The sequence below is a fragment of the Tympanuchus pallidicinctus genome, unplaced genomic scaffold, assembly GCF_026119805.1.
Source record: "Tympanuchus pallidicinctus isolate F22 unplaced genomic scaffold, pur_lepc_1.0 scaffold7, whole genome shotgun sequence".
NCBI classification, from domain to species: Eukaryota; Metazoa; Chordata; class Aves; order Galliformes; family Phasianidae; genus Tympanuchus; species Tympanuchus pallidicinctus.
This window is the reverse complement of record NW_026294791.1, coordinates 22,592,634-22,606,455: the sequence shown is the minus strand read 5'-3', so window position 1 is coordinate 22,606,455 and position 13,822 is coordinate 22,592,634. Positions and strand designations below refer to the sequence as shown.

General features: G+C 49.3%; 1 protein-coding gene across 1 annotated transcript; it reads left to right on the top strand.

Annotated features, from left to right (window-relative positions):
- The first annotated feature begins 158 nt into the window (after positions 1-158).
- UHMK1 (U2AF homology motif kinase 1) lies at positions 159-13,333 on the top strand. Its single transcript, XM_052666372.1, has 8 exons — positions 159-528; positions 889-1,181; positions 3,861-4,052; positions 4,760-4,854; positions 5,702-5,778; positions 8,024-8,122; positions 9,032-9,120; positions 9,612-13,333. The coding sequence occupies exons 1-8, from the start codon at positions 237-239 to the stop codon at positions 9,756-9,758; spliced, it is 1,284 nt and encodes a 427-aa protein (XP_052522332.1). The 5' UTR covers positions 159-236; the 3' UTR covers positions 9,759-13,333.
- The last annotated feature ends 489 nt before the right edge of the window (positions 13,334-13,822 follow it).

Genomic DNA, 13,822 nt, shown 5'->3' with positions numbered 1-13,822 from the left:
CCCACCGACACGCGGAGCGCCCGCGCAAACGGGGCGGGGCGGGGCCAGGAAAGCGGGGCGGGGTGAGTGGGCGTGGCCTGGGGGTGCGGTGCCCCGCCTCTCCCCGCCCCACTTCCGGTGTCATGGCGGCCGCAGAGCGGCGTCGGCCGGGCCGGGGTGCGGGCGCGGGGCGGGCGTCGGCGCGGCGAGGCGGCGGTAACAGCGGTAGCGGCGGGGCGATGTGAGCGGGCGGCGCCATGTCGGGGTGCGTGTGGGGCGCGGCGGCGCCGCTGCTGCTGGAGGCGCTGGGCCGGCTGTGGGAAGTGCAGGCGCCGCTGGGCAGCGGCTCCTCGGCCTCCGTGTACCGGGTGCGCTGCTGCGGGGACCCGCGGGCCCCTCCCGGCGCCGTTAAGGAGTTCGTGCCGCCCCCGGCCCGGCCCGGCCCCGCGCGCCGCCCCGGCGCCCGCCCGCCCGCCGCCGACTGCGCCGAGTACGGCTTCCGCAAGGAGCGCGCCGCGCTCGAGCAACTCCGTGGGCACCGCAACATCGGTAACAGCCGCCCTTCCCTCCCCCCTCCTCCGCTCCCAGGGCGCTCTGGGGATACGAGGCCTCGGCCCCACGGGGGCTGTGGCTGCAGGATGGGCACGGGGAGCGGCCTGGGATCCCCTGACGGCGGCCTTCTTCCTGGAGGCTCCCTAGGCCGCCGGGGCAGGAGGTATCGCCCTCGCTGGCAGGGCTGCCCCTGTCGGCTGCGCCACACGCGGGGGGGCTGTGGGTGGGTTTCTCCTGGGCTCCGTTCTTTAGGTGTCGTACGGCGCTGCCTGCCGCGGCTCGGTGAGCAGCGATAGGGAGGAGCGCCATCGCTGTGTGGTTGCTCCTGACCGAGGTTTACGACCTGTCTCGCTGCAGTGACTCTGTACGGCGTGTTCACCAACCACTACTCGGCCAACGGCCCGTCCCGCTGCCTGCTGCTGGAGCTGCTGGACATCAGCGTGTCCGAGCTGCTGCTGCACTCCAGCAACCAGGGCTGCTCCATGTGGATGATCCAGCACTGCGCCCGCGATGTCCTGGAAGCCCTGGCCTTCTTGCACCACAAAGGCTACGTGCACGCAGACCTCAAGCCACGCAACATCCTGTGGAGCGCGGAGGAGGAGTGCTTTAAGCTCATCGACTTTGGACTTAGCTTCAAAGAGGGGAATCAGGTTTGGAATGCTCTGCTCTCAAAAGCAGTCGCTCTGTCTTGAGCTGTGCAGATCTGTGCTGCTTTCAGCTGCTGGGTGTAGGAGGGGAGGTAGCATGGTCAGAATGGGCTGGTGCTGAGGGTTTCTTGGAAGGCTGAACTGTTAGCTGGGTCAGGAAACAGAAGCTGTGATCCCATTCCCTGTGCATGTCTCTGGTTAGCGTCAGTGTCTACGCACAGTTGTGGATTCCAGAGTTAATGATACAACTTCCTGGAAAGTTTGCTGTTTTTTACGTGGTCAGACTGGTGGGAGCAGCTAGCTCTGTCAGATCTTCTTTTATCATCTCGTATCGCATGTAGTAGTAATCCAGGCTTTGCTGTCAGCCAGTTGCATCATCCCTAACAGCGTCCTTGCTCTTGTCTTTACTTTCATCTTATCTTCAGCAGCTTCCCTTTCTATTATCCTGGATGCTTCTTTCCCACGTCATTGTGCTGACCAAAGCCCTGGTCATGGCTAGGTGGCGTTTGTTCTTTCCAACATGGTCAGGTCTGTGCCTGCTTTGTGCTACTTTCCTTCCCTCGCTGTCACTTGTTTGTTTTGGTGACAGGTTGTTTTTGTAAATTTGTTTTTGTAAATTTGTTTTTGCCCCTTTTATTCTCTTCTGTGGCCTCCGTTGAAAGCATGGACTGCTTGACTTTCTGTAGATAGCCTCAGGAGGTTCTGCAGTTGGCTCGATGGAACTGCCTTTCATCTCTCCTGGTAACCTTCTCTGAGGGGTATCAGGAATCTGATCTGATCTGAATTCTCATCAGATAGCTTCTTAACAAATGAGTCTTTAGTCACAGGGTGGTAGGTGGTGAGTGAGCTGTGACTCTTCTTTACACACATCCTGCCTTGTCCCTTTCCTCGCCCTCAGAGCATGTCAGAGATCATACATTCACATATTTCTTTGACTGGTCTACCCGGTATTGACAGTTAGGCTCACTGATCTGTGAATATCTGAGAACTGCGTGGGCGACCTGTCTGAATTCTTTGGTACGGCTGATTTGAATGTGTGTGCTTAGCAGCTTCTCCTTGTTGTGTTTGGTTTTCCCACATTCTTGGCTGAACACCATTTCGTGCTGGTAATCTGTCGCTATCAGCAGAAACCACTCTTCTGGTGTCCTGTGTCTGATGCAGATATATTTTTTTTCTTCAGGTCTGTGTTTTGCTGCTTGCTCAGTGAGTTGCATCTTAATAGTTGACCGTGTTTTATTTGCTTCCACCATTCCTTCCAATTTGCTCTCTTTGGGCTGAATTTCTTTCTCTGATTCTTGTAATTACTCTGGCTGTTGGGATGAACCATCTGACCCTGCTTTGAATATGTACTGGATGTCAGCCTCTATTCTCCGCCCCTGCTCAGCAGAATATATGTGTGAATTTCTTATCTTAGTCAAGACCATGTTCCTCACACTTCTGACAGCTCTGACAGTGTTATCCTTACGTAATTTTTCTACAGTTACTGTTTAACAGGGAATGGCTGTACACAGAGCAAGGTCTCAACCATGTCAATCTCTCAACATATTTCACATGGTAGGAGTGAAATTCCATCTCTCTATTTTTGCCAGTGGCAATGACCACTGTGTTCTCTGCATCTTGAAACGTCCTTTAGTGGGGGCTGCTGAACTGCTGCTTTCACCTTGCTAGAGGTTCTGTTCTTTGTTGATCAGAGAGGGGTACCCTACTGTGCAGTTTATCTTTTTTGGTTCATGAAATGCTGCTGAGCTCTGTTGCTTATAAATGCCCTTCGTAGACTTTATTTTCAATTGGAGAAGCAGGTTGTTTTGGTTTTAATATATCCCCTATGTAAGAATTCCCAGTCTTGTGCCTTGTCCAGGAAGTAGTCTCATATTCTTCTATTGTTTCTTGAGTTACATCAGTGTATTATTGAACAGATACTGGACAGAGGATGACTAGACAAAGCTATGTCTGTCTGATGTAGTGTTGGCTGTGGGTAGGAGCTTGGATGGGAAACTTTCAGAGCTGCCCCCCAACCCTCACAACAGCCCTCGTGTGATTCTGTCATTGTCTTGTTTTAACTAGGCAGTGTGTGGGTATTTTCCTCTGCCAGCCACAGCAGCTGAGCAAGTATTGATTGCTGCAGCACTTCTGACTGCAAGGGGAGAGAAGGAAGAGGTGCGTGGGAAGCAGCTTTGATAATTCCTCATCTGCGTGTTAAATGCCTGCTTCATTCTTCTAATATTTTGTTCTGGAGATCATTGGTGCTTAAATAATGAAGGCTGTTACTGATCCTCACTGTTCAGACTGAGCTGCTTGTGCTCTGGTACGTGGAGCACATTTTGTATGTTCCATCTACCCTTATTCTGAAACTTCCAATGTCCTCTGTACATGCAGTGTGACATCCAGGTTCTTTCTCCCAGCAGTGCTGTAATTCAGAGAGCTCAGGTGTTAGTGGGATGACTGCTGTGTTGCTGGGGGGTGTTTTCTCTTCCAGGTAGTCTTATTGTTTTGTTTTCTTTTTCCCATCATCAACACAGCAGTGCAGCAAGTTGAGCTGCCTTCTGACCACACAGTACTGACTGTACTATGCTTTCAGTAAATGTAGCAACAGTATTTTGGTGACCCATCTGTGAACTCATTTGAGAGTAGAGCTCTTGTATCTGTGAAATTAACTTCATGTGTTTGCTTGGTCTTCTGTAGGATGTGAAATATATTCAAACAGACGGGTATCGGGCTCCAGAGGCAGAACTGCAGAACTGCCTAGCACAGGCAGGGCTCCAGAGTGAGACGGAGTGTACCTCTGCTGTGGATCTGTGGAGTCTGGGAATCGTTTTACTGGAAATGTTCTCAGGAATGAAACTGAAACATACAGTCCAATCTCAGGAATGGAAGGTGAGCAAGAACTGCTGCTGGCTTACACCAAACGGGTTCTCCTCCTGCTTATTTGTACCTTGGATTTGTAAGGTAGCACTTGGCAACTAGAAAGTATTTCCTTGATGTTTCTGTAATCCTATTGACCTGGGAATTAAGATTTCAAAGCCTTAAAGACCTCTGGGCTCTGTAGGACTGTCTGAACACTGTCTGTGTTCAGCCTACTGAAATTGCACAGCTCCAGGACTCTGTTTCTAGAGCCTGTCTCTCCTCACAAGCTGTGAGGTGAATTTTTCTGACTGTAATGTTGCACAGATGGAAGAATGAAGTAGAATGTGGGATTTTTTTCTCCTACGTCTTTATCCTGAGAAAACAAGAGGAAGGCTCTGTATTCTGAGCCTTGAGCCGGATTCTGTCCTCTCCTTTCTGTGAAATAACTTTGTTTCCTGCTTCCCTTCCCAGTAACAGTATCCTTTCAACATCATAAGGTTCTCAGTGAGAACAAATCTGTGCACACGTGACGCTTTCCAGCTTTCACGTGGGCAAATGACTCAATCTGAGGTGAGCCTGCAGCATCAGGGATCTCTAGTGTAACACCAGAGTGTCGGAGCCCTCTGCATCCAGTTCAGAAAATGATGCTTAACCCAGGTCTCCCAGAACCTAGGTTATTGCAAGCTTTGCACAGTTATTTGCTTTCATCCCTAATGACTGCTGCTGCTTCTTTTCAGACAAACAGTTCTGCCATCATTGATCGCATTTTTGCCAGTGAAGGGGTGGTTAATTCAGCCATTCCAGCTTATCACCTCAGAGACCTTATTAAAAGGTACCTTTACTGCATTTTATGAAATGTTGCTTAAAGATGTGTCCTGTGAAGTCTTGTGCCTCGCTCTTGGCAACTTAAAGCCTACTCCCACCACTTTTTTTTTATTATTAAATGCCCTTGTCACTATGCTAGTAACAAGTGCAAGCATTATCTGTGTCAGCACTTCACACTTCACACCAGTGAGTCTGTATTTGGATAAAACTGGAAAAGTAACAGTGCAGTGAAAACTTTGCTGCTTTAGGGGGACTATTGTGAGAAACAAAAAAGGGGCAGACAGGATTCAAATGTATTTGTGCAACTCTGTGCTGAGAGGTCTGCAGAAGAGATCTTCCTGACTTGTGACATTTCTTTGAAGCTGCAGAGTGTATGAAGCCACAACTTGGCAGAGAGCCACTTCTCAAGTTCAGTTGGGGATGCTCTCAGGCAAGCCCTGGGTTATCAGCTGCTTTGAATCCCATTTGTGACAAGATGTGGGAGCTCCTTGGAATGCAGTCATTTTTGTGTGACTGTAGATGTATGTATGTCTGAGACAAGGGTGGAATAGCTTGGAGAGGTGAAGCTGGAACATATAGTGTTCATTGTAAACCTGTAAGTGAGAAACTTCCTTAACTTGGTGTTGAAATGCATCTCAGAGCAACACCTCTTGTATTATGCTTTGCAGATGCTCTCAAGGAATCCTTCTGGTGTGATTAAGCTGTGAATTGGAAGACGTGCTCTTGACTGTTCTTTTTGTACCATAAGTGCCCTAAAGATAGGATATTCCTCAGTACTGCCTTCTAGCCCAAATTGAATTTGTTGATGAAAGAATGTTGAATGCAAGAGCATAAGGATGTCTTTTCTCTTCCAGCATGCTTCATTGTGACCAAGGCAAGCGAGCCTCTGCTGAAAAGGCTTTGTGCAGCCCATTCTTCAGCATTCCCTTTGGTAAGCTGTGCACGTTGTCTTTGCTCACATGGTTGTGCATTTGTTTCCTGTCTTGTCCTCATTGCTGCTGGTTTTGTGGCACTTGTCAGACCTCTGGTACTGCAGCAGGCAGGTCAAGTGCTGTCCTTGCTCTCAGCACTGCTCTGTCCCAGTGGATGTGTGGGCTGTCACTTTTCCTTCCCAGTAGATTCTGCTCAGGTTTAACTGACTGAGAATGCACTGACAGCCTTATTCAACTAAGGGGACAGAAATAACCAAGGTACTTAACTGGAATTATGACCATTAAGGTGCTTTTGAAGCGTGCAATGCTATTTATGGTAGGTGGATGGATTTTACTATGCTAACAGATTCCCAGGTCAGAAGCCAGGAATATGAGCAATAGCTGGTGGTCGCATCTGCTGCTGCCTCCTCTTTGCAGGCTGAGCAGTCCCAACGTGTTCTCACAGTGCTGGAGCCCATCTTGGGCCTGGAAAGCAGGGAGCAAGTCAGGGCTTGCCTCTTGTGGTGTCCATGTGGCAGGTCAGACAGATGCCACCTCTCTTTGATCTGGAGATTTCTCTTCAATAGAGAAAAAAAAGGTGGTGTATCCCCAGGACCCTCCCTGTGTGGATTGCAGGCTGTCAGCAAAAGATGGGCTGTGACAGTCCTGTTCAGGCTCATACCCCTCTGCGTTTCATGTTCCAAAAGCAATACGGTAGCACTGTTCAGAGCTTCCCTGCTCTCAGGAGCACTGGTGAAAAGCTCCACGTCCATCTTTTCTGCAGCATAAATCAATGCATCCAGCTTCTTGATGGGCTAGCATTTTCCCTTAAATCGGAGCCCTACTTTTCCTAAGCTACTTGCTGTAGCTTGCAGTGAAAGCTGTTAAATATTACATCTTCTGAGGTTGCGTTTAGATGATGGGGTCTCTGCATATTGAGCAAAAGTCACAAACTCATTCCTGTTTTAAAACTTCTCTCGCATTTCGGAAACTGTGACTGTTGTAATCAAAGCCACCTTCCATAAAAGGAGTTGAACCTTTCTGCCAGACTTGCTTTAGAGCAGAGGGAATATTGGCACTGCTTTCTGGTCTCATTTTGAACACACAGGCCTTAAACTGTACCTGTTTGTACTGGGAAGGTGCTTCTGTGGTTAGTGCTACGAGATTATACAACAGCTTCAATTTTTCTTAGTTGCTGGTTGTCTTCTTTGCCCAGGTTATACGTAAGCATGTCTGCACAAAGAAGCATTTACAGTTGCTTTCCTACGAAGGCAGAATATGATCCGTTGTTACCTTTCACTTGGACACAGCAGTTCTGTTTAGAGCAAAGACAGCTGAGAATGGCTTTCCTTGTCATTTACAGCCAAGTCTTTACTTCCCAATCCCTCAGCTCCTTTCCTGAATTGCTTGTAGACCGCAGCATGCTGTGTTGTCAGTGTGGTTGGTATCATCTGAAACTGAATAGGAGCATTGCTGCTAGGCAAAAAGTACACCCTAGGACAGAAAAGTATTGCAAGAAATGCATTTGTCAGGTGGCTCTGAGTTGTAGGTGTTTGTCTCCCTTCTCTTGATTTCTGCTCCTGTAAAGTTGTTCTCAGGATCTCACCTTCATTATGTGGCCTGAACTTGTTAGCACTGCTTGATGTAATTCATCATTTTCCCTTTTTCTGCTGCAAGATCGTGTGCAGGTCTTCAAAACAACATGTTGCATTTGGATTTTGAAGATGTTAAGGGAAGAACTTGAATATAGTGTAGAATCAGCTGAGCCTTGTGCCTTAGCATAGCTTAAGAACTGAAGTTATACAAGCTGTCTGGCTTGTTTCTAGCTTGTCTGGTACCAGTAACAGGAGGAGCAGGTTGCAGAATAGTTGTTTCATCTTCTCTCATTGCTGTATATAAGGGGTAGTTTGCTCAACTATCATAGCCCTTGAGGTCTCATCAAGTTCTAAATCTGAGCTAAGCAGGCACAATGCTAGTCTTAATTGCTGTTAGCTTGGTAATTTCAAAAGCAGTTTCAAGTGCTGGCCTCAGTATAATTGCAGACTGTACTGAATCCTTTGGGAGAATCTATCTGTGCACAGGCAGATATGTTGGAAATGGGGAAAATACATTGTCTGTGTAAGTGCAGGTAATAATAGATGGAAGCAAAGCTGTATTGCAAAGAGCAGCCAGTTCTTGTGTATGAGGAGTGCATGTTGAATCAGCTTTGTCTTTGTGCTCCTTTGATTTCTTTTGTTTTCTTTTAACTCTGTGGGTGTCAAACAGCTCCCCATATTGAAGATTTGGTGATGCTCCCCACACCTGTGCTGAGGCTGCTGAATGTTCTAAGCGATGCTTCTCTGCAGAGTGAAGAAGAATATGAAGGTTGGTATGTGTGCTCTGCATTTCCCACATAGCAGTGTCCTCTTAACTGTTTTGTTTGGATTTGGTGATGAGAGAGCAGAGGAGCAATTAACAGGCGCAAGAATAATGAGCTTCTCAACTGAGCTCTGATACCAAAAGGGTCAGCTGTGCCAACAAAAAGTAGGCTAAGACTGAAAGATTGAGCCAGAATGCAGAGCTTATAGGGAATTCTCAAAGAATCCCAGGTATAAAAAAATTTTCCTATCTGTTGAAGTGCTTACAGAACCTGTAATGTGTTTGTGGCTCTGAGCTTCTGCAGAACGTGCACAGGGCTCTGTGGAGCCCAGGAGCAGGATCCTCAATAGTTTACTGGTTGACTTATCCAAGATCTCATAAGAGAACTGAAATAAATTGAGTTCTTAAACTGTAATAAAGCTATACTTGATAGGTAACAAGGCATGCTTGTGGAATTTACTTTTCTGCTTGCTTTCCAATCCCAGTGAGTTGGCACAAGCTAGAGATCTCAGGGGATAGAAGTTTAAAAGGCTGTGTTGCGCTCACACAAAGACTGCTTTGTAGCAGCTACTTTAGATCCCTTCCTCCAAGTGCCATAACCAAAAATAAGCCACAAATCCTGAACGATTTAGCTACTGGAAGGCCAGGCTTCACATGCAAGGAGAAGTACTGTCTGTTCTCAAGGATTCCCTGCCTGCACGTCTGTGACTGGGGCTCAGTTCAGACACTCTCTTGTTACATGTGGCTGTTGAGCAGTATCAATTTCTGTGGTGGGAATTCTTGATCATTGATTTTAAATTGGAGAGGAAAAGATTGTGTTGACTGGAAGTTCTGGATGTGTTCATTTAGCCTTTGGTTGTTTCTTAGCACACTCTAGTTTGCAAAGTGAAAGACAGCCAGCTCTTTCCTTTTCAGATATCCTGGAAGACATAAGGGAGGAGTGTCAGAAATATGGACCAGTGGTTTCCTTGCTTATTCCAAAGGAAAATCCTGGTAAAGGCCAAGTAAGTGAATGGAGGGAAGAAGCTGTGCATTCATTCTCATGGTCACTCTGAGTGCTGCAGGACTGCTTTCTCAGCTCCTGACTGGCAACAGTGCTAAAAATAACTGGTTGTCTTGAAGGACAGCACACGTTCCTTCCCAGATATGCAGAGTTCCCTAACCTGAGAGGACCCCAAAAACAGCTTTAGAAGAGGGTCTGGAATATGGGAGAGAATGGGAGAAACCAATGCGTAGGAGAGGAAGTGTTGAGGACGCAGAGCATTACCATAATTTCTCCCAGCTTACAAAACACACTGTCTGCAGAAATGAGGAGTGAGAATTGAAATTGCAGCTCAGAGGTGCATCTTCTTCCTTTTTAGCTCCACTGCCTTGGATTCCTCCACAGATGGAGGGGGAAAAATTTGCTTAGAGACTGTTTTCTCAGTTGCAGAGTTGGGAGGGGGGCAGGTGGCATGGTGCCCCAGGGGCATTACTTTTCCTCTCTCTTTTTCAGGTCTTTGTTGAATATGCAAATGCTGGTGATTCCAAAGCTGCCCAAAAAATGCTGACTGGAAAGATTTTTGATGGCAAGTTTGTTGTGGCTACGTTTTACCCACTGAGTGCCTATAAGAGAGGATATCTGTACCAAAACTTGCTGTAGGCAGTAGCAACAATCAGGAGAGTTGTCTCACTCCTCTTCCTCACGTATTTTACAGTTGAATGTACAAAAGAGCTTCCTAGCCCTGCTTCTGAGTCATCTGTAAAGGAGAGATGCAAAGGACTGAAACGGGCTTTGAAACCTTTACTGCTGCTTTGTGATGTGCAGAGGAGGCCTGGATGGCTTTAAGCGTGTGCTTGTGTGTGTGTGTATGTGTGTGTAGTGCTTGCTTGTTTACATTGGATGTTTGGCTTTGCCTGCCCCTGCGGGCACTGCGGTGACTGGAAGGTGGCTGCGGGAGCCTTGCAGGCAGAGCAGGTCTCAGCAAGCACTTTCAAATGATGGAAGTGAGACCACTGAATGTCTTGGCCTTAGCCTGGTTTTGCTCTGCAGAGAGGATTTCTTTATTAAGCTTTCCTATGATACCTGTGCTCTCCTCTAATGGGGAGGAAGAAGGCTTCCCTGCCTTTGCTGTTTGTGGTGAATCGAACAGAAGCACCGTTCTTATCCTCTCAAGATTGTATTGGGAAGACTTTGAGTCTCCACTTCCCTTAGAGAAAAAGGAAGGAAGCAGGAAAATGGTACCTGCTGAGCCTGCAGTGCTACCCTGTCACTGACTGGTGATCTGAGAAGAGCTGCATGTCTCACCTGGCACAGATGGCATGCTGGGCTCGGGGAGAGAGGGATGGCTGAGCTGAACTTGCTGGTGTGTGTGGGATATGCAGGGACTGACTGGGTGTGGTTAAATGTCGTCAGAGCAGTGCTAGCCTCAGTCCCAACACAACCTGTAAGCACTTTGTAGCCTGAGGTGATGTGAAAACTGTCACATGGAGTCATCTTTCTAGCCTGCACCCTGTGCTGGCACTGACGCTCTGAGCTCTGATGCCAAATCATCTGTAATATGCAAGTGTCTTCAGGTGATGTTTTTGGAAAGGGGTGTGCAGTATTTGTGTGTCTGCAGGACTTCTGCCTGAGAGTCTTATAAGAAATAATGTATTTGTCTGTTGTAGGTTCCACGCTTGGCTTTTCTGTGTTGTGCATTTTGTTTTTGCATTAACCCACTAGACTTATTGTAGATTAGAAGCACTGACACTTTTGGTCCTTAATAGGTTGCACAAAGGGCCTGAGGCAATCTGAGATCCTGTTTGGAAAGGGCTTGGTCAGTAATGACTCTTAACTGGCCAGACTGATGTCTTTCCCAGTGTCAGGGACAACAGCCACAGGCTTCTGGAGAAAGAACCTGGGTGAGCAGCATCACCACTCCCCTCTCTGCTCATGTGGCTTTAATGCACAGGCAAAAGATCCCTAGAGCAGCTGCTAGCATGGAGCAGCCAGATGGTTGCTTCTCAGGGGCACACAGACCCATGTCTGTGTGCAGGGACAGACAGCCCTGCACAGAGGGGAATAGCATATTCCAGCGTGCAGCCCTGGTACCAGGTTAGTGATGAGGAGAGCCCTACTATCACAAACCCTCCTGAATTCTTTTCTCCAGCTGGAATACTTGAAGGCAGCTGCCCAAAACTGTCTCTGACAGTTAATAATACCTGAATTACCTTGCAGTTTACTTCCTTGCAGTTTACTTCTTGCATCTTGCTGATGCTGGACTTGCTGGAATCCTGCACTTAAATGGTCCTCCTGATTTTTGCCCTGTGTGTGCATGTGTGCAGTGTGTTGGAAGAACCAACATCTGTAGCGTTTCACTAGTCTCTGTGCTGGCGTGGAGGCCTGTCTACTACAGCCCTTGCCAAACTTACCCAGAAAGGACCAATCTCTGAATTTTCTGTAGCCTTTGAGGTGGTAGATTTTCCAGGAATAAAAATCCCACGGTGTGTTTTAAGGTATGATTTGCTGATCAGACTGTACCCAGAATTATACTACTTTGGTGTACGTAGCTGTAAAGCAGCTTTGCTTAGATGGGGTGTGTGATTCATTGCTTTTAATTCAACTGTCCTTGCAGTGAAGCAGCTTTATTGTCTGGGAGGATCCAGATGATGGTTGGATTAGGGTTTTTTCCTATGTGAAGAGCAGTGTTTAATTTGTATCAAGTGCTCTAAATGTTGCTAGGTAGTAACTGACCTCCTCAGATCTGAGTTTTTGCTGTCTCTGGCAAGCTTGGCCATTGGTACCGGCACTTTGGCCCAGTAATTCCCAGGTTCAGTGCCATTATGTCAGCAGCACAGAGCTGGCTGTGTTGTGCCTCAGCTGGCAGAGGCAGGGCTGAGGGATCTGCCCAGCTAAGTGTCAGCCATGGTAGCATGGAAGGCTCTCAGCCATGGTGGGACCTGTGCATCTCTCCAGTGCTGGGAGCTGCTCTGCTCTCTTTCAAGCTTATCTCCTTTTCAGGCAGTTGGCTTTGAATTTTTGGTTAAAGGTGAGAGCTGTGCCAGGAACTACATACATCTGAAGATGCAAACTCCTGCCGACACATTTTCTCACTCAATGAGACCAGGCTTGAGTGCTGATTCGAGCAAAAAACCTAAGGCTGTTGGTTTTTTTGTTTTTTTCCCTGCTGGCTGGAGTTGAAGATGCTGATCTCTGTCACTGGATCCAGTCCCTGACTTTTCTCTGCAGATGCTGATCTCTGTCACTGGGTCCAGTCCCTGACTTTTCCCTGCAGGCTGCAGGGAGGTGTAGAAATTCCTCAGAACAGAAGCATTTTAGCATTATCTGTCACCATCTGCCTGCAGCTTGATAGAAGAAGGCTCTGAAACTCACCCTGGTGTCTCAGTGAGCTCTTGGTGGTTTGGTGTAAGTTCCAGCCCTGCTAAAGCCTGTGTTCCTTAACTCTAGATTGTACCTGAGTGTGCGTGATGGTTCGATCTAAAGTGACTGTTTAGCTGTGGATGGGCATGGCTCTCCTTGTCTCACAGTACTACTTGCTGAAGGGATGAGGTGATGAGGTTTTCCCCCAGGTGCTTGCAGGTTTCTTGGTCTGTGCTGCAGGTAGAGCTTCCTCCTATGAGCTGTCCTTCTCTACAACAGTGCTGGGTCTTTCCCTGGTGCTGCAGCTGTCACTGGGGTCATGTTCCCAGTGCAGGCTGTGGAGCTCTTGCAGTGTCTGGAGAGGAAATTGTGGCTGGGAGAAGGTATCATCTGGGGAGAAACCTGCTTCAGGGAAAAGGATGAAAGGTGAAGTCTCTGGAGACAGCACAGCTGTGAGCGGTGTCCCTGTGCAGGGCTTTTCCTAGCTCTTAAAGCTGAGGGCCGAAGATGGAATGAAATCCAGCAGCCACTTTTGGCTGCTGTGTGCGTGCATGTGTGCGAGCAGGGTGAGAGATAAAGTTCTTTGCGCTTCCAGCTCTTTATTACATCCAGGGAGAGTAACTCTGGGTCACTGCTTGAGGCACGGCCAGATCCCATCTTCATTCCCAGCTCCGTCCCCGCTGCTCTCGGCACGGTGCCGGCACGGCACACCTTGGCTCGTCCTCCTCGAGCACTCGGCGCAGCCCCTCCTCCCCCTCTCCGGATCCGTGACCTCGCTCTCCATCCGGGTTAGGTGTGAGCCGTCGTACCCCGTCACGCTGAGCGGCCGTGCGCTCGTTCCCTCCCCGATGATCAATAAATGACGCTTGGAGACACGGCAGCGTGCAGCCAGCTTCATTCGCGCGTCATCCACATGGCGGGGCCGGGAGGCGGCGGGACCGCGCCGGATTTGCGGCTCCCTGCGGGAGCGGTGCCTCACGGCTGCTCGTAAGCGGGGGCTGAGGGCCAGGCCGCGTTGCGCAACCGCCCCGTCCTCACGGCGGCTCCTCGGGGAGAGGGCGCGGCCCCTGCGAAATGACGCGCGTGGCGCCACGAGCTGCTGTGACGGCGGCCGGTGAGGCCGGCTGCCTGCGGGACGGCCCCGCTTTCCGCTGGGTCTCCGTGCGCTCGTAGCCGGGCGGCTTTCTTCCCGCTGGGCCCGCACGCTCCGCCGACGTGGCGCCCGTTGCCATGGCGGCCCGTCGCTCCCGCCCCCCACCCCTCTATCGCTGCTCTCATTGGCCGAGGTTCGGGGGGCTGCGCGTGACCCCGGCTCCGATTGGCGGCGTCACGAGGCGGGCGGGCCAGTGAGGACGCGCGGGGCG